Source organism: Falco peregrinus, chromosome 3 (assembly GCF_023634155.1).
Source record: "Falco peregrinus isolate bFalPer1 chromosome 3, bFalPer1.pri, whole genome shotgun sequence".
Lineage (NCBI taxonomy): Eukaryota > Metazoa > Chordata > Aves > Falconiformes > Falconidae > Falco > Falco peregrinus.
In genome coordinates, this window is record NC_073723.1 from 108555676 (window position 1) to 108575285 (window position 19610).

The following is a 19610-nucleotide window of genomic DNA, read 5'->3' on the forward strand; positions in this document are numbered from 1 at the left end:
AAGTGTAGTGGTCAGAAGTAGTCTGGTTTGCATTGTGTTTCTATTCTTGCTGGAAGACAGAAACAGAAGTGTCCATCTGGTTGCCTAGCTCAGCTCTCATGTAAACCCCTTTATCAACTGAGTTTAATTTTAAAAGCTAGCAGGGTTTTGTCTTTTCTATTGCTGGAAAACTTTTTGTGCGAGGAATTTGGTACTTGTAATTTCTGACACCTCTGAGCTTATTAGTGGTGGTTTAGCCCCACCGGGTTGGAGGCAGCGTGGTCCCCCTGTTTTCCTGGGAGTTTGTCTGCAGGGTGGTGATCTCGTGGACTTTTCCACACAGACTTCTTGGCCCTTGTTAGATTAAACAAACCAAACTCTTTCCTGTCCAGGGCAAGACTTTTCTTCCTCCAGTCATACCAGTAACTCTCCTTTGCCGTGGTTCTTGTCGGGGAAGCGAGGACCGAGGACCGTTTGTTCCGTGTTAAAATTTTATTGCGGTGTCACGCCCCAACTGCCCGCCTTTGCGTTGCTTTGCAAGGTGGCAGTGCGCTGGCCGGTTTATTCTGGAAAAGTTGGCTCCTGAAACACTCCGGGGTTCCTTTCAGCGACGTTGCTTCTGGCCGCCCCCCGGGCGCTGGCGCACTGCCCCAAGCCCAGCTCGGTGGGCGATTTGTTTCGACATTGGTCGCGCAGGGTCCTACAGGAACGGCACGTCCTCCTTGAAATGCCAAACCCTGAAATAACGTGGGGCCTGGCTGTGGAGCACAGACTTGCGGGAGCGAGGGGCTACTTGTGGCGGTCAGTGTCCCTAAAATGGGGGTATTGCCTAGCGGGGGGGGGGGGGGGGGATGGGATATGGGGGGGATGCACAAAGCCACCGTTCCCCCTGCGCTGTTGTGGCCGTGTCACTTCAACCTGCGCCGCGCCGGCTCCGCTTCTGCGGCCGATTCTCCGTCTCGGGGCTGCCCCCCTCACCCCGCATCGCTGTCGGTCCCCCGCGGCGCCGCTGCCGTCACGTGACTGGCTCCGTGCCGGTGTAACGGGCGGGCGGGTCCCAGGGAGCAGCAACAACCCGGGGCTCACCCGCCATCCGGGGCGGCCCTGCGGCTGGCGGCTGGGCCGCGGCTCGGCCTCGCTGTTTGCCATCGGCCAGGCAGAGCGCGGCCGGTAATTCATGGATTAACGCCCGTCCCGCCGGGGATGGGTCCCGGCCCGGCCCCGCGCGAGCCGCCCGCTGACGTCATAAACCGGCGCGGCGGCGGAAGTGGCGCGTGAGGCCGGCGCTGCTCGTCCCAGGCTCCGGTAGCGGCGGCGGTGAGTGGGCCCGGCCGAGGGGGGGGGGGGGGAAACGGCGGGGGCCGCCCTCCCCACGCCCCGCTCCCCGCTCTCCCTCAGCGCGGCGGCTCCCGGCGGCTCTCGGGGTCGGCGCGGGGCTGAGGGGAGCGGGGCAGGGGCGGGGCGGAGGCGCGGCCCCGGTGGCAGCGTCTGTGAGGGGAGCGGGGCCCGCAGGGCTGGGCCGGGGCGGGCGAGCGGGCCCGGGGGGGGGCCTGCGGGGCTGGGGGGGCCGGTCTGCGGGGCCCCTGGCGTGTCCGGCCGCCCTTGTCCCCCCCCGGCGGTGGGCCCCGGCCCCCTGTGCTGCCGGCGGGCGGCCCGTGGGGCTGGAGCGGGGCCCTGGGCCCGCAGCCGGGCTGTGTGCCCCCGGGGCGGGACAGGCCAGGCCAGGCCGCCCTCAGGGGAGTCCCGCTCCACTTTGCCTGGAGATGGTCTGTCGGGTGTTTGTCTGTATGTGAAAACGCATAAAAGATAACGTGGCTGCCATGGAATGTGTGGTTTCATTAATGCCCCGTTCTTTTTCAGAATTGTTGTTTTTTTGTAACTCAAATGGGTGATGAAAAGGATTCTTGGAAAGTGAAAACTTTAGATGAAATTCTTCAGGAAAAAAAACGAAGGAAGGAGCAAGAGGAGAAGGCAGAGATAAAACGCATGAAAAATGTAAGCTACCCTTCAGGAAGCGAGTATTTCTAATGAAACCTGAGGAGCTCCAGTGCTTATAGCCTCTTTTTCTGAGAATGAGACTGCCTGCCCTGCCCACGGCATTCCTCTGTGCTCTCACATGTGTCTTGTGTGTGGTGTGGTCTGTGATTCCAGAGTTTGACAAAAATACTGTGCTCTGCTGAGATCTCACTGGCCTGACGTTGCAGCCTGTGCTTTGTTTCATAGTTATTGGTTAGAAAAGGTAGAGAAATGGATGTAACCAGAAGCTGCAGTTAAGTAACAGCCTTTCAAAGATTTTATAAAAGAGTGGGCTTAAGTAATTGTGCTTGAGTAACTTCTGTGTTACTACTTGTTTTGTACAGCTGTATACATAGTAATATGCTTTTCGAAAAACAATAGTCAACAGATACTCCTTAATCGTGGTTTAATTTTGCTTAGTTACATTGAATTTACAAAAATTCAGCTCTAGTTGCAATCAAACTGCATTTGGCTGCTTACAGCTGTGAAATCTCTGCATCATAAGTTAGTGTGCCTTCCTGGTGCAACCAGTTGAGGATGGCTTTTGAGCCAGGAATGGAAGAGTTGAGTACTATTTACATTCTTTCGTTTTGTGACATAAAAATTAATTGCATTTTGATTTCGCCCTTTCTTGTGTTTCCGTCGCAGTCAGATGATAGGGATTCAAAGCGGGATTCTCTTGAAGAGGGGGAGCTGAGAGATCATCGCATGGAAATAACAATCAGAAATTCACCTTACAGGAGGGAAGACTCTATGGAAGACAGGTGAGAATAAGAGAATAACCTTGTTAGCTTAGGAAGAGTTACTGAACTGAACCTTCAGAATTACTGAGAAGAGGGTTTAAAAATACTTGAAAGGGAAAAGTTTAACTTCTTTAGCCTGCAGATGTGTCATCTGCTGGAAGAGCATGTTGAGGGTATTGGTTAAGGCTTAACAGTGTTCTGGTTTTGCTCGCTACCTAGGAATAAACCACTTTGCTCAAGATGCAGTTAAAGCAGGCCTGCTAAGTTCTCTTCGATGCTTAATTCATCCTCGGTTTGCTTGTGTATTACAAGCGTTTATAATAATAGCTCTCATCTGCGTGACTGTGATTTTCTGTAATGTGCTGTTACTGGCTTGTTTCAGGGGTAATATGGAAATGAGGTTTAATCTAAATAGGAAAAAAAGCATTCTTTTCAAAGTGGAGAAAAGAGGAAGTAACACATGGGTTGTTTGACAGTACACGTAACCTTCCTGAGTTTCTTCATTTGTCTTGTATTTTAGAGGAGAAGAAGATGATTCCTTGGCTATAAAACCACCACAGCAAATGTCACGGAAAGAAAAAACCCATCACAGAAAAGATGAGAAGAGGAAAGAGAAACGTAGACATCGTAGTCATTCAGCAGAAGGTGGTTGTTACTACATTTGAGTAACATTTCTGGTAGCTTCTCAAGGTGAAGCCCAATGTAGAGAGTGAAATAATACCTGTGGACTAAAGAAAACGTGTCAGGTGGATCAGACAGAGAAATGGAAACTTTTGTTACTTCTTTGATTATGTTTAATGCCCTTACAGGAATGACAAGGGTGTATATGTGTTCGAGAGGACAGTGATTACTTTGGGACAGGGACACAAAATCTACTTTTACTCTTTGAAGTCTGTTAAGCGTACTGGCTTCACTGAGTGGGTGGGCTGAGCTATGATCTTTGTACCTGACTGTAAGGGAAAAAATACCCTTTCTAGAAACATTCATGTTGTATTCCTGTTGCTAACAGCCTTTTTCTATTTTAAGGCAAGTATTTGTGTAAGATGTTATGATTCTTTAATTTTCCAACACCCTTTCAGATCAGAATTTTTCCGTTAAGAAAATATTAGAGAACATGAAAATAGGTTACCTTTCTAATTTTGCTTTTTAAAAATAGGAGCACTAAGTATTTTGAAGAGTAACACTCCAAAATTTTTGTTTGTTTAGGGAAACATGCCAGAGTGAAAGAGAAAGAACGGGAACATGAGCGTAGGAAGAGACATAGAGAAGAGCAGGATAAAGCCCGTCGTGAATGGGAAAGACAGAAACGGAGAGAAATGGCAAGGGAGCATTCCAGGAGGGAGAGGTACATCCATGCCTCCCACCTCTGTGACAAACCAGCAGAGATGAACAGCTTCCTCCTCTTAAGTCTCTCTAACCTTTCATTGTTCTGAAATGACAAAAAAATTCAGAGCAGAAGCTTATAAGGTCTGATGCCAGTGCCACGTTCCTATGAATGTGTTGTCTAACAAAAATTTGTTCTTGACTTGAATTACCTTTGTAAGTGGCTTCATTGCAACAGATACTTCTAGGTGATTTAATTGCCAGTGTTTTACTATTAATGAAGAAAAAAAAAAAAGGGTGAACCAGATTTGCATAGTATCGGGATTTATTAACTGAATTTGTTTAATTTCTGTTTAAATCCTGATAAATGTGCAGAAGCTTGTGTGTTTTAGAGCTCGTCGTCTTTGTCTTTGAAATGCCGATCAGCTGGAAAGCTATGTCTGTTTTTGATGTGCAGTCGTGGTATTGTTGCTGATGAAAGGGAATGGCCCTATAGTTTGTTGCAGCAGAACAGTTTTCCTTTACTTCATAAGCTGAATGTGTAGAGTCTGTAACGTAACAAAAACTAATTCTTTCCTAGAGATCGTCTGGAGCAACTTGAACGAGAACGAGAGAGAAAAATCAGAGAGCAGCAAAAAGAACAAAGGGAGCAAAAAGAACGAGAAAGGCGAGCTGAAGAAAGGCGTAAGGAGCGGGAAGCCAGAAGAGAAGGTAACTGTCTCTGTGTAAATGTTGTTTGGGCTCGCTATCTGCTGACACAGTGGTGGTATGGAGATACAGAAAGCGTACTTGGGTCGGTGCCAGAATGTAAAAAAAATGAAAGGGTGGGACGACGACTTCTATGTCCAGAGGGAAAAAAACCAAATCTGTTAAGTTGTACACAGGGAAATAAAACAATGTCATATGCCTTAAATGTCATGGCATATAAATTAGTCACTAAGTCTTTCTTTGCCTCTCTCCATTAGTCTGGTTTCCTATAGAAACAAGATTCATGTAGTTGACATTGTCTCTGTGTGCGTGTGAGTGTATCCCTCATGATCCCTGTTGCTTCTGAACTCTTTGGCTGAGTCTAACACAATTTCATAGAGATTGAAGTCTCAAAATAAAATGTTTTAAGGATTTGGGGAAATAAATTGCAAAGGCAGGGAGAGACATCGTGGAAATGCTCCAGCCATGAAAAAGACTGTAGTGGGAATCAAGCGGGGAAGATCTGCAACTTAAATTTAAACTAACTTCTGCACATGAACCCTCAGGTTGCATAGCATATCAGATACTTGCAATCTTAAGTTCAGATCACTTTTGGTTAAAGGATCTCTGTCAGAGGTAAAAATCAGGGCCCATTCGTGTGATCAGGCGAGGAATATTGTTCAAGAGTAGCAGAAGCCACCATATTTATAGCTGTTCTTTCTAGTTCAGCTCATACCAAACAGCTCCTTTTTGTCTATCCTAGCCTTTCATTTTAGTTACTTTTGTTGCTCTAAATGTTCTGTCAGCTCCTTCTAAACCTGATCTGGTTTTATTCTTTTATCTATCTTCCTGGTCTGTCTGCTTCTCTCTCTCTCTCTGGCATTGAAGCCTTAGTCTCAGGCTGTTTACTGTGGAATATGTAGGGCATCTTGCTTCTGTTTCCCAAGTATGGCAGCACCTTTCTCAAAGTAGTACAAGCCCGTTTTTTATTATGTACGAGGCAAATTGTAGTCCTTTATTCTCCTAGGTACAGTTAGGTTCCACTTCCACTCTTCCCTACTACCCTCTAGTTTGTAAGGAAAACCGAAAATATGCAAAGCAGATGTTTGTGGCAGGCAGAAGTATTCTAATTAGGGCAGGGAGCTGTAACAATTTCTTCCGATTTTGTTTTCACTAGTTTCTGCACACCATAGAACAGTGAGGGAAGAATATGGAGACAAAGTAAAAATGAGACCCTGGAGTCGCAGCCCATTACGACAGCAGAGGGACAAGCTTGAGCAAGGAGAGAGCAGGAAACCAGGTAGCATTTGCCACTTTACAATGTCTTTGCCTGGGGGCTAGGAGGAGCTGCTCTGGGGTAGTGTCTTAATTTTTAGTGGTAAACATATATCCCTGGTACTCTTGTTGAAAGTGTTATATCTTCAGCCATATGTGTAATAGTATATTCAGCCATAGCGGCATAACCCTGGAGTATTCATCAACATGTACATACTTACGGTTTTCTAAAGCAATGCTGGTTTTTCCGGTAATTGTGCAAGTGACAAATAGAATTAATCTTTCCTTTGCAGTAGGAGGAGTGGTAATTTTAAAAGTTTCTAAGTGAGTTACTTCATTCAGTGATGAAAAAAGCAGCTGACTGAATTTTTAAATTTTGCTAGTTTAATGCCCTCACAGATTAAAAAGGGATTCTTTACACTAGCTCCAGCTGGATTTATTCTTAGGAGCGAAGTTAGCTTGAAAGGTTACCTTACAGGGATCAATCTAGTTTAAGCATCACTGATACTGTCATCTTGTAGAATAAAATAAGTACTCAAGGCAGTATTGTGGTGAGATGGTGAATTTTGTTTTCTAAGCCTGAAAACGGTCCTTCCTGTGCCTACAAGGTCCTAACCGTGAGTAGAGAATTCACACAATCAATGTAAAAGCGGTTGAAGAAAAGCTCTGGCTGCCTTATTAATGTGTGTGGCTGTAAAAACAAGCATAACTATTTCAAGTAAGCTGATTGCAGAATGTAATCAGCTGAAATTCCAGGTGGAGGCAGGCACTAAGTCCTTCAAAGCGACTGTCTTAATTGATTAACGGTTCTTTGCATGTGCTAGTTCATGGTCATCCAGAGGGACTGCGTTAGAATAGTAAGCACTGTATGTACACATGATAGTGAGGCTGTGTCGTGGCGATACTTGTTACCATGATACTTTTTTTTTTTAAAAATTAATATTAGAGGGGCTTAGGCATATATCATGCTTAAAAAGAAAAGGTTAATATTCCACCGTTTTGGCTGTTGATCTTGCACCACTGCAGTTCAGAAAAACTGTCTGTCTTTCGAGCAGAGTGAAGTGGGTTTTTTTTCAGTAACATGGAAACAGTGTTACATACGGAATGTTCAGCACCAATCTGATGGCCAGGTGAAGTGAAGCAGTTACCTGGGCGTTCAGAGTCATTTATGAGTAGAAGTCATACTCAGTCAGCACCCTGTTTTTAATTTTTGTGGTCTTAACAGTCAAAGAAGAGAAACCAGAAGAGAGAGATCCTCTTTCAGACCTGCAAGACATCAGCGACAGTGAGAGAAAAACCAGCTCGGCAGAGTCCTCATCAGGTGATTAAGTGGAATTTAGTAGATGTAATTAATTGTACGGTTGTCTGTTGAGGAAACACTGTTGTTGGAGCGTGTGCCTACTTAGTTCTGTGTTTGATTGTTCCTGAACAGAATCTGGATCAGGCTCGGAAGAGGAGGAGGAAGAGTCTAGCAGTGAAGGTTCTGAGGAAGAGGGAGAGGAAGAGGAGGAGGAGGAGGAGACGGGGAGCAATTCTGAGGAAGTGTCTGAGCAGTCAGCTGGTGAGTCTGGTCCTAAAGCAGGGCCTAGAACTGTGTGTTGCGATTTTCTTTGTTTCTCATTCTGTATTGTTTTATTTGAACATTCTCCTTTTCTCTTAGTCTAGGATAGGCTGAGACCTCACAGGTCAAGATAACTAAAAAGAAAAAAAACAAGTACAAGTCATATTCTGTCCTTTTATATAGAGGTAATACCCATTATTCGTCTAAGATGCCAGATTAGAAAACTGAAAGCCATTTTTGTCTTCCTAAATGGTGTAAGGCTAACAGTTTAAGTCATTCCATAACATAACAAATATTCTGTAGAGAACAATTCTGCACTGATTTGGGGGGCGTGTGTGTGAAATACAAATGTATCTGTCATTTTGAATTATTTTCAGTTGCAAATTTCAGGGGTTTTTTTTCATGCCAGTACAAGTAAATGTATGTCAGAAAGGGTTAGTAAAAACATATACTTACAGCTGTTCTAATTAGTAAAGGAAAGGCGCAAAAGCATGCTTTGATGGCTGGGTGGTGTTTTTTTTAAAAAATCAATTATAGTTAATAAGCATAACTTCAATTATGAACAGATAGTCATATGTTTCCCGACTTAATTTATTCACCTGCCCCCATCCCCAAATTCCAGATAATTGGTAAGAATCGTGTTCCCTGCTGGAAGCTGAAAGGTGCAGTTTTGAATTAGGGGAAGCATTTGCTTTCTAACCGAAACAAGGTCACTAACTAGATAGTGAAGAAGGTAAAGAAGGCCTGGCAAGTTAGAAAAGCATTTCCGTAGTGATCTGCCTGACAAGGGACTGCAGGAATGTTGACTTTGTACAGCTGAACTTGATTCTGTTTTGCAGAAGAGGTGAGCGAAGAAGAAATGAGTGAAGAGGAGGAACGGGAGAATGGAAACCACATCCCAGTTGGTACAATGCAAATACTGAATATTTAAAGAAGTGTTTGGCTGAATTTTTGCAGCCTAATAAATCTGTTTCTCAAATATTTAAAAATATTTTAAAAGTATTTCTTGTGGCAATTTTGCCATCATTCTAAAATACCCCATATTTGGCATTTTGGGGCCATTCTCATGTCAGAATCAGAAATTCCTTGATGTCTGTTCCAAGGTCTATGTTTAGAGGAAATCAGATGCTAGTCGAACGAGCTGATGTTTCCTTCTTTTTCATTTTGGGTCTCTTATCCTGTCCTCTCCTCAAAAACTTTGCAATCAGAATGAGATCTTCTGGGTCACTTTCCCCTTTCATTCTGTTAGGGTAAAGATTTATTTTTCTGACATGCGATATTTAATGCTGGAGATTGTATGTACACGACTGTAAACCGGTTCTTGACAGCATCATCTGTGCAAGGAGGAGGAATCTGGCTTCTCGTTGGTCTGTACTGACACAGTACCGTAAGCTGTGTGAGCTGCACACCCGCCTCCTGTAGTGCTCAGGCTTTCCCTACCCTTTGTCTAAAGCTGAACTTCCTTGTTCCAAACGGCTCCCTCTTTCCGTGACTGATTCTGACTTTTAAAGTTACAGAGTCGAGGTTTGACCGAGATTCGGCGGGAAGCGAAGTAGAAGAGGAGGAAGTGGGGGAGGGCACCCCTCATTCCAATGCCATGACGGAAGGGGACTATATTCCTGACTCACCAGCCTCCTCCCCCATTGAACTGAAGCAAGAGCTGCCCAAGTACCTTCCTGCGCTTCAGGTAGAGGATCGCTTAAAGGATCCTTGGGAATACCATGGGCGCACAGATTTCCCTAGCGGCTTGCTTAACATCGTGAACACGCATTTGAGCATGAGGGAGTATATGGGCAGAATACACTTTGCTGACTCGGCGTCACAAAATTACACATTTATGTGTGAAATGCTGCTGTCTTGCGTTTGATGAGGCAAAAATGTGCACGGAGCACACATCTTTTAGATACAGAGGATGTCATAATACATTTGATACTCTGGTATCTTGGTATTGCTGTCTGAAGATACGTACTTGTGAGAGAAAAGTTCTGTTAACGTGCATAGAAACTGGTGGGGGGTTATTCTTTTTGTAGCCAATGGAAAAGTGTAGAAATATGAAGAGGAAGCATATTTTTGTTAATTGAACTATGTGAAAGTATCAGTCTAAGGTGCTGAGTTGCCACCTTTGCCGTTGTGGCAGAAATCTCTTTACTCTGTGCAAAAGGGAACGAGTGAAGACTTAACGAAATAATGGAGTTAGGCTACTAAAACACAGACAATGTCCAGGATTCCTTTAGAGATCCAAGTAGGAAAAAAAACCCAAACTACCAAAGATACCATTCTCACGTGGCGTAGCCGTATTGTTGAATTTGTTTGGTAAATTTTAATTATCCCTGTGAAGTTGCTGAGGTTTACCATATGTCTTCTCAGAAACAAGCAGCGAAACCCTCCCCCAGATGCTGGAGAAGTAAATGTTGTCCGTCTGTCTGTTTTTTCAGGGGTGTCGTAGCGTGGAGGAATTTCAGTGTCTGAACAGGATTGAAGAAGGAACGTACGGTGTAGTGTACAGAGCGAAAGACAAGAAGACTGGTTAGTATAAGTGGTAGCCGATTATTATCTTCACTGTATTTAAGGCTGCAGTTGTATGCGAATTCTGGGTCTGAGTTTTTCATTGATGAACAAAAATCTGTCTAAAATACTTCCTTCTTTACGAAGAATAATTCTGCTTTTTTGTAGGGGGTGGGCTTTGACATAGGGCTTCACTTGCAGCTCTTGGTGTTCAGCAGTAATCCCTATATTGGCTGTGCTGGTGGAGAACAATTAAAACACTTTCAGTTTTTGGCTCCAAAGGCAGTTACTTCTGGCTCGAGATCTGCTGTAGGTAGTTACCAGGTTGGAAGTTTTCAAAACTTGATATAAACATTCCACCAGGCGTCACTGTAAGCGCAACTCCTGATTAAAGCAGCGGTTGGTGTGCAGTGAGTCTATACTGCAGTGTTTTGTTGTAGAAAGAAATGTCGGTCATCATTTTTAAAGCTCCTTCTCAAGTGTATTTATCTTTTTAAAACTTGGTCTCTTTGCTTATCTGGTTTGTAACGGCAAGCGTCTTGAAGAAATTACTGCATTTTCTACGAGTGGTGCAAGAGCCAACCATCAGGTCGTTTATATGTTCTTCTTCCACGGCGATTCCTCAAGTTAAAGAAATATTTGGTAGTTTAACAAAAATAGTGATATTACTGCAGCACACTTTTTTTTTTTTTTCCTGGAAAAAGAGAAGGTACAGCAAGATACGATCTGCTCTTTTGGCTCTGACCTTGGTTTCCCTGTAGTGTTGCCGTCACTAGTGATGCATTCCTTTTTAGCAAGCTGGTCATTTTCAAGGCGAACTGTAACGCAGTAAATTAAATATCTGCAATTTTAAATTGAGTTGGCAGATGGTGAAGAGAGCTTGTAAAAAGAACTATGCTCCAAAGCAGACCTTGACAGAAAATAGAGTTATTCTCAGGTTCCAACTGACAAGCTGTGATTTTGGTGACAGGTTTAAAGTTCTGGATGCCTTGGCTCCTCTCTTTATTTTAGAATAATGTGCCCAGTTGTCTCCTGTGGCGAGTGGAAGTATACAGCTGGCATCGTGCTCTCTCTGAGTTCACTTGTTTACTCAACAACTACCATGAGCTCATTTTCCTTTTCCTTCTCTGTCTTGGGGCCCACTCTGAGAATGACGTAACCATTATTCTCCACAATATCTTCCAAACCCAGATGTATTTAAATCATTCCCTTCAGTAATGTTTTAAATGGCGTCTTGGTTTCCAGTCGGGTCTTTAAACAGAGGTAAATTGCGTTTGAGGCATTCCTGTCTGCTGTTTTACCTGCCCAGCTGTGGCGAGGGGGTTAGAGTTAAATGCATTTTTCTTTAGTTTCTTTCCAGAGGAGTTATACTGGGATACACTGAAATTCATGGTGCAGCTTTTGGATTGTTGTTTTGGATTTCCTTCTTTAAACTTGGCGATCTTGTGGTGGTGGTGTTTTTTGGCTTTACTTTATTAATGTGAGACTGGTGCTTTTCTTGGTTCAACATAACGTCTTGAATAATGGTGTCCATTCAAATAAATTAGTGACAGAACACCGGGGGACCTCTTCACGTGCATTTTATTAGCTGTGTGATGGGAGATCTGGAGTTAATTCTGTTTTCTTTGCAGATGAAATTGTGGCTCTGAAGCGACTGAAAATGGAAAAGGAAAAGGAAGGCTTTCCCATTACTTCTCTGAGAGAAATAAATACTATTCTGAAAGCACAACATCTAAATATTGTCACTGTCAGAGTAAGGCCACAGTCTTCTATTTCAGATGTATTTTTGTTCTTGAAATATTGCCTCTTGGCTTTTAGAATGCCTTATGAAAATGTTAGCATTCGTAGCAGAGCTTGTTTCTGTAAACAGCTGTATACTACCCATAAAACTATACAGACATTACCTGTCTCCACATAATCTCATGTTTTGCAAAAATGAGCTGTTTGTTGGGGGTATTTTATAGAATAAAGATATTTTTCTATGGATTTTGTGACCCATGGCAGGCACCACTTACCCTTTTGCCAGTAGATTTCTAAAATGCATTTTTGCATGCTTTTTTAATACCGTGTGCTTGTTTTGATCATTTGTTTCTGTGTTTTAGGAGATTGTTGTAGGTAGCAATATGGATAAAATCTATATCGTAATGAACTACGTAGAACACGATCTCAAGAGTCTGATGGAAACAATGAAGCAACCGTTTCTACCAGGTACTGTTTGCCATAGTCTCTTACAGATCTCAGAACTGCAAAGCTGGCCAAGACAGACCTCGGTGTCTTCGGGCTGTAGTGATGTCAGAGAACTGGTTTTGTTCGGTGACGTGTATTGCCTTGGGACGTCCTTTGCGTGTTCTTTGGAACAGAGACTTCACTGCTTTTTCTCTGTTCAGTCTGACTTTTTGAGAGGTGTTAATTTCCGAGCGTTACTCGGATGCATTCCAGCTATCCAAATTAATTTTGCTTTATCGGCAGCTCTGTGGGTTTAACTGCTCTCGTTTTGTGACATGTTTTTATGGTGCAGTCTGTCCCCTGCTTTTAAGTTGACATCCCTTTCTTCCCCCTGCCCCTTTCTGGATTCTCCAAACAAAAAAAAATTATTAAAGATTTATTCTCTTAAATGCATTTGGCTTCTTTTTATCGTTTCAGGTGAAGTGAAAACCTTGATGATTCAGTTACTGCGAGGAGTTAAGCATCTTCACGACAACTGGATACTTCACCGAGACTTGAAAACGTCTAACCTGTTGCTCAGTCATTCAGGCATTTTAAAAGTAAGAATTACATGAAATTTACTTATGAAAAAGTTTGGATTGCAGAATTGCACTTGCCTTACAGCTGTGCCAGGAGCTCGATGGAACGTTCTGCTGCAGCTGTAAGGTTTATGCTAGGATGTGATCAGTAAGGGTGGGCTAGTGGATACTGAATTCCTTACAGCGGGACTGCACTGAGCAGTGTTCTCTTCTTGGTGGTGCAGCAAACCAGAAGCGTGACAGTGGCATTTACTTTTTCTGTATCAGCCTCACAATGTTTGAACCGGGATTGTTGCTCTTTCAACCTGAGAGATTGTGAGGCTTAATGGAGAATATAAATCTCTGTGGTATCGCTGAACTGTGCAGTTACTGGTGGAGGTGGAGATTTTCTTTACAAAGAAAAAGTCTTTGAAGTTGCACGCTTTAAAAATCTCACCTTTCACTGACAACTGCAAAGTTGAAGTCAGCTTCTGCTGTTGTTGGGCTTTATTTTCCCCCTGTCCTATAAACTTTCTGTCAAGGTGATCAGTAATGGGAGCTCGTTACTTGGCCTCAAGAAGTCAAAAAAAACCATTTTTCCCTTCAGTGGGAAACCAGAGGCAGGCCCACGAGAAACAGCGTGCTCCACGTGGCTGTTGTTGAAGGTGGAAGCCATGCGATAGCCAGCGTGGCCCACGCGTGTCGGCACTGACAGCGAACGGTGTGGTCAACGTTGGGAATATTGCTCGTTGCCAATTTTTCATTTAGGTTGGAGATTTTGGACTCGCCCGAGAATATGGATCCCCGCTGAAGCCTTACACGCCCGTGGTGGTGACGCTTTGGTACAGGGCTCCAGAGCTGTTGCTTGGAGCTAAGGTATGTTTCTCCTTGTTCCTCTGGCTGCTGGAGGAATGACTCTCCACACTAACCTGTATGAGTATGCTTGATTCTCTTGTTTTGATTTAGAGATGGAAATTCTGAACCTTCAGCATGATCTTTTCTAGTAACACAGCTAAAAAGGTCCCGTCTTCCACAGAGGGAAGGTGGGTGGGTGATGGATCAAGTGTTTCTCCTTTGGGATGCTGATGTGGTAGTGCCACTGCACTTCTCACGGATAAGTGCAAACTGTCACTGTCATCTTAGGCAGCTGGATTTTTCTTTTAACCTTAGTCAAAAATTTGTGACATCTGAGAGCAGAACAAGGTACTAGCAACACTCTGGCAACGTTCCCTACTGGTTACTTGTTTCCTAACTGAAATCTGGATGCAATCAGGAGCATTCTGTAGGGCTCCAGTGACAAGAACCATGCCAGTAAAAAAATGCTGCACTACCACCAAAAAAATGGCTGCAAAAGTGAAAGAAGCCCTATGCTATCTTTCAAAGGTGTTCTTGGAGCAGCAGTGGCTACATTTAAGAAAAAGAGGTGTACCGTGGAGAGCAGGTTTGGTACCCATAACCTGAGATTATTGTTGTAGCAAAAGAAGGGCCAAGGATCTGTGTGAAAGAGAGTGCAAGGTCGAGTGCTTTGCTAGTTCGTGCTGCTCTGTGAGTGAAAAAGAATGGCAGCGTTGTGGAGGCTTCGTTTCATCCTGTAGTATTTGTGTGTATGGGTATTACTCGTCATTCACAGCAATTTTAACTTCTAAATAAATACAGTTGAGACCTTGGGTGTTGGAGTGATCAGATGTGTTCTGTTCAGAATGGTAGAATCCTTAAAAAAAAAAAAAACTTAAACACAAACCAAACCCTCAAATAAAACCCCAAACTGGAAGAACAACACACCCCATGCCCACCTCCCCCAGACAACTCAGTGTGAGTATCTTACTGGTTCTATAAGGTATATTTCTTCTTTTCAGGAATATTCGACGGCGATAGACATGTGGTCCGTAGGGTGTATATTTGGAGAGCTGCTAACGCAGAAACCGCTGTTCCCAGGGAAGTCAGAAATTGACCAGATTAACAAAGTTTTTAAGGTAATATTTTTAACACCTTTGGATTCTGACTGGTTTTAAAGCCAGGTAATTAGAGCAGTAAGAAACTGAAAGCGCTTGTTGCTCTTTGACAGAGATTCAGCCTTAATAAAGGGCTTACTACTCTTGTTTTACAATACTTACAGTAGGCTAAGACCATGATTTGTGTTTTGTCTGTTTTCTCAGTGCTTACCAACTCCTGTAGCTACATAATGAGTAAGCAGAAGAGTTACGCTCTAGAATGAGTTTATTAAGGAGATGTTTTAATTTACAGGATCTGGGTACTCCGAGCGAAAAAATCTGGCCTGGTTACAATGAGCTGCCAGCAGTAAAGAAGATGACGTTCACGGAATATCCCTATAACAACCTACGCAAGAGATTTGGAGCCCTCCTCTCTGATCAGGGGTTTGATCTGATGAACAAGTAGGTGCTAGCTGCGCGCCTGTCCCTGGAAAAGCTGTTCACATGCTGTGGTACTGGTGGAAAATGACGTGTAGTGAAGCATGGTATTTCAGTGCATTTAACCTGGTCAAAACATGCCTGATGCCTTTGAAGTTTCTGGGACATTCCTTGCAATGCTATTCCTCACTCTCCCAACAGCTTTATTCAGTGTGCCATGCTCTTAACACCTGCTGTTAAACCTCAGTCCAAGGTTGTTCTCGCACACCTATATCCAAGAAGAACAAAAAAGGTTTTAGTAGTAGTTTTAGCTCATTCATGTCATGTGTAATTACGTGGCGAGTCAGCTATCGTGTTCTGCTGATGGATCTTATTAAAACAATTAAATTACAATTGAAAAAAGTAGTATATTCTAGAGATCATATTAAAGAATTAGGAAAACAGCAATCTTGGAGGTTTTCCTAGGTTTTCGAAGTTTGCAAGCTCGGTCACATTGGATGTTCTGGCAGTCCTTTTAACTAACTCTGCTGGTGAATTCTGATCGCATTCCGATTAGTTTTTCTTTAGAAGGTGGACAGTGGCTTTGAGAGATTTTTGTTCCCCTCCCTCCCCTAATATTTCCTTTAAATTTTGTGACATGAAGTAGGGGAAAGTGAATTTCGGATCTTACTTAGAACTTGTCTCTGTTAAAAAAATCTAAATTAAAAAAAAAAATACTTAAAAAAAAAAAATTCAAGTCTTTCTAATTTTTAACAGTTATGCTGCTCCAGATTTTTGAGTGAGTTGTGAATAATTTATTGGAAGTTAGGTCCAAGCATAACTTGTCTTAATAAACATAGATATCGCATCAGTGTCATCTACTTAATTGCTTTGGTTATGACAGGGCTATCGGGCCTTTGTTATTTTGGGTAACAACAACAATACTGTAGTATTCGTGTAGGTCTGGAACTTGCAAAAACGCATGAGTAAGTGTATGTTGATCAGTGGAACTCGTTACATGCACAAATCTCGGATACACAAATGTTTATGTAGTCAGGGCTCAATACTGTTTGGTAGGATGGACAGTACAGGAAAACGTATTTCTGTATTGTGAAAGGTTTAAAATAATGAAATACAGGTTGTGCAGGTAAGTTACACTATATCCCAGTATTTTGCAGTGTATCAATGTAATCTAAGTTGTCTTCTCTAAAAAGCAAAACAGCATTGTAAAATACTTCAATTGACCCGTCCTGGGCTGCCTTCTGAGCTGTATCTGACTACCCCGGGGTTCTGAGGTACCTAATGATGCCGCTGAACAGATCCCTACAAAAGCACCTTTTGAGATGTAGTTCCAGCTGCGGTTCCTTTAATTAATTACAGGTTCATGTAGGAAGCATGCTTTTCAAATCAGCTAGCTGTGTTAGCTTGCCCAGATGTCAGCAGTCGTACCCATTAATAGAAATCTTTGTTAAAAGTCAAAAAATTCTGCATTGCATTTCTGAAGAATGTATAATTCTGGGACTAAAACTTCTTTCTGCCCCTCTGTCTCTTTCCTTCCCTACTTCACTGTCTTCCTAAATTCTTCTCAGCTTTCTGACCTACTACCCAGCCAGAAGAATTACTGCCGAAGATGGTTTGAAGCATGAGTATTTCCGAGAGACTCCCCTGCCGATTGACCCCTCCATGTTTCCCACCTGGCCAGCGAAAAGTGAACAACAAAGGGTGAAACGTGGCACCAGCCCGCGACCACCCGAGGGGGGCCTTGGCTACAGTCAGTTGGTGAGCACAGCTCGTGTTCTCGGGCGGGTCCAAAGCCTGGGTTTGGCAAAGCTCATGTAGGTGGCATCTGTTAAGTCTTCTGGGGCTTGGAAAAAAAGACACGCTGGAAGTCCAGCTTTCCCTCTTCCCTTTGCAAAGGGCAGGGCCAGTTACTGGTGCATTCCCAGAATCACCGTTTCCGTACATAACCTGAGAAGGAAATGATGCCTGGTTTTACCACAGTGCAGAACACTTTTTCTGTTGGAAGCGTACGTTGTTTTACACTTTCAGCTACACTTTTCAAAGCTGCATTATTTATTTTTGCAAAAATCCAACGCCGGGTAAAGTTACGTGCATCTTGTGGCTAGGAACAGTCTCCTTTTCCCAGGATTTGGAGAGGAATTCCCAGAAAGGCAAGGCTGGTGTTCCTTCTGGCCGTGGGGCTTGTGCTGCCCGTTTTGATGAAAAGCCAGCTGCAAAAGATGCCCTTGGAAGTACAGCATGTTACAGTCCCAGGTGCCTTAATTGTGTCAGCCTTGTAGCGCTATTTCCGTGTCTCAGCGTAGCCGGAAGGCACTGCGCCCTATTGAACAGATGAAGTAGCCTTTAAGGTTTATTTAGCCTTGATTATTCAGGGTATAGAAATTAACACCGAGGGTACACAGAGTGTGTTTCATCAGACACTCACTAGTTGTACCTCACACTTATACAGTGTGTGCCACGTTATTTTTTCGTTTCACATGTGCAGTCCAGGTATACAAAGGGGGAATACACTTGAAAGACCTTCAGAAAAGAGAACTTTTGAAATAGCAATATTTAAAGGTCACTAATAATGCTCTGCATCAGCCTTAGCTAATGATACAATGAAATCAAACGTTTGTTTTTCATCCTCTAGAGATACTTTATTTTCTTGTTGTTGTTTTAATTTTTGTGTTGGAGAAGTAAACGCATCTGCTTTTACTTCTATCAGACACTGGCTGACAAATGAATTGTGATTGGTTTTCACAGGGTGACGATGATTTGAAAGACACGGGTTTTCATCTGACCACCACAAATCAAGGAGCATCTGCTGCAGGACCTGGTTTCAGCCTCAAGTTTTAAACTCAACATGAAAGAGGGGGAGGAGGAGGAAAAAAAAAAAAAAAAGAGAGGAAAAAAAAAAAAAGGAACTGTTCGTGTGAGTGGATTTCTGAGTGCCCCAGTTCTGTTCTTCACGTCAGGGAGACTAGATGTTTTTCACAGGCAAAAAGTCAAATGTCATCACAGATTCAAAGGCAAGATCTTGCTGGGTGTGGAGGATAACTGCTGCATTCCATTAGAGGACTGGAATTAACCTGAAAAGCCAAGGATCATTACAAAATTTGACAAAGGAAAACTTGAAGTACAATCCTGGAACAGTTCTCCTGTTTTATTTTTTAGGGTTTGGTTTGTTTTGTTTCCTTGTAAATTTGTAGAATTAAAATACATTTTTATTTGTTTAACAGTGTGAAGGATTTCATTTCTTCACATGCAGGAAACTTGGATGTTGGTGGCATTAAGTCTTCTAGAGTGGAAACTTATTCCCCCCAATCTCTGCTGGCACTATTACAGCATATTGTCAGCCTGGACAAACTTTTTTTTAAAAAAAGTAGTAAATTGTTTGTGTCTGAATATAGTTAGGGCAAAAACTGTAACAGTTCTGATGTTTCTTTCCTGTTGCGTGCCTTGCAGAGAGCTAGGCGGGGTTGGGCTCGATACTCACTGGCAATATTTTTGGGTGCACTACTGAGCTGGATGCTGTTTGATGTGTTGTATACGTGTATTTACAATGGCACTGGTGCAAAAGTCGTCCTCTATTGTTTTCTAAATCAGATTTATATGGAGACTTGAAACTTTATTTTCTGTAGAAAGTTCTTTTCAATACGCCCTTTTTCCATAAAAAGAAGAGCTTAGCTTTGCTGATTGTATAATGCCGTATTCCAGTCCTTTCTCGTAAGATAAAAGACCAGAGGAATCATGTTGGAATATCACGTCCTTTTGAGTCTGATTTACATTGTTGTTATTTTCTGAGAACAGGAAGATTTGGAAAATACTGGGGTATTTGTGCTGTCAGGACTGGGCACCAGTCCAGTAAAAAGATTGACTTGAATTGTAAACGTGCTAGCCGTTTCAGTACATTTTTAAGAGGTTTTCTGGATAACGGCCTTGGAACTGGAACGTGGATGTACTAAACTGGTCAGTTTTGTAACCGGTAGGGTTGGTGTTTGCTGTGGAGGAAGGCGGAACTCTTTTCTCTTTAGGCCCGAGGGGTGGTTGCCTAGTACTGAAGGAGAACCAGTTCTGTTCCTAGTCTGGGAACGGAAGCGTGCGTGATTTTAGCAAGATTCCACCTAGGCGGAGCGTGATGACCCCCTGGCTGGATGCAGGGCTTCGCAGCAGCCCACAGCCCACGGAGTCCCGGCAAGGAGCGCCGTTTCGCCGCAGCCCGCGCTGAGCGCTGAAGGATTCACCCACAACCGCCTGGTGTGTGTTTCATGCTGTAAAATGATTTCCTTCCTTGGCGTTGCAGCCAGCACGGGCATCACTGGAAGATCACTGGAAGGATTATGCATCTAAGTGGGGGAAGCTTTACTAAACAAAGAAAACCTAACGCTGGATTGCAATGGAAATTTAATACTGATATGAGATGTGCAACTCCATTTTGTATTTTATT

The 19610-nt window shown here is 43.3% G+C and overlaps 1 protein-coding gene across 4 annotated transcripts; it reads left to right on the forward strand.

The window, feature by feature from the left end:
* The first annotated feature begins 1180 nt into the window (after positions 1 to 1180).
* Positions 1181 to 18399, forward strand: LOC101924953 (cyclin-dependent kinase 11B). Of its 4 annotated transcripts, none has more exons than XM_055799595.1 (20): positions 1182 to 1296; positions 1840 to 1974; positions 2644 to 2759; positions 3259 to 3383; positions 3945 to 4083; positions 4642 to 4772; positions 5926 to 6048; positions 7249 to 7344; positions 7456 to 7584; positions 8424 to 8489; positions 9096 to 9271; positions 10020 to 10110; positions 11721 to 11842; positions 12192 to 12297; positions 12733 to 12854; positions 13581 to 13688; positions 14669 to 14785; positions 15057 to 15205; positions 16750 to 16939; positions 17927 to 18399. In XM_055799595.1, exons 2-20 carry the CDS (start codon positions 1864 to 1866, stop codon positions 18017 to 18019), a joined length of 2310 nt encoding a protein of 769 aa, XP_055655570.1. In that variant the 5' UTR covers positions 1182 to 1296; positions 1840 to 1863; the 3' UTR covers positions 18020 to 18399. The 4 variants fall into 4 exon arrangements, with proteins under 4 accessions (XP_055655572.1, XP_055655573.1, XP_055655570.1 ...); XM_055799596.1 differs by having other exon boundaries at positions 9102 to 9271; XM_055799597.1 differs by lacking the exon at positions 5926 to 6048 and having other exon boundaries at positions 1181 to 1296.
* Positions 18400 to 19610: the final 1211 nt, after the last annotated feature.

Coding starts and splice junctions, on each gene's coding strand:
- LOC101924953 (XM_055799595.1), top strand. CDS start 1,864: ATGGGTGATGAAAAGGATTCTTGGAAAGTGAAAACTTTAGATGAAATT. Junction 1,975..2,643: donor AGATAAAACGCATGAAAAAT/GTAAGCTACCCT, acceptor TTTCCGTCGCAG/TCAGATGATAGGGATTCAAA. Junction 4,773..5,925: donor GCGGGAAGCCAGAAGAGAAG/GTAACTGTCTCT, acceptor TGTTTTCACTAG/TTTCTGCACACCATAGAACA.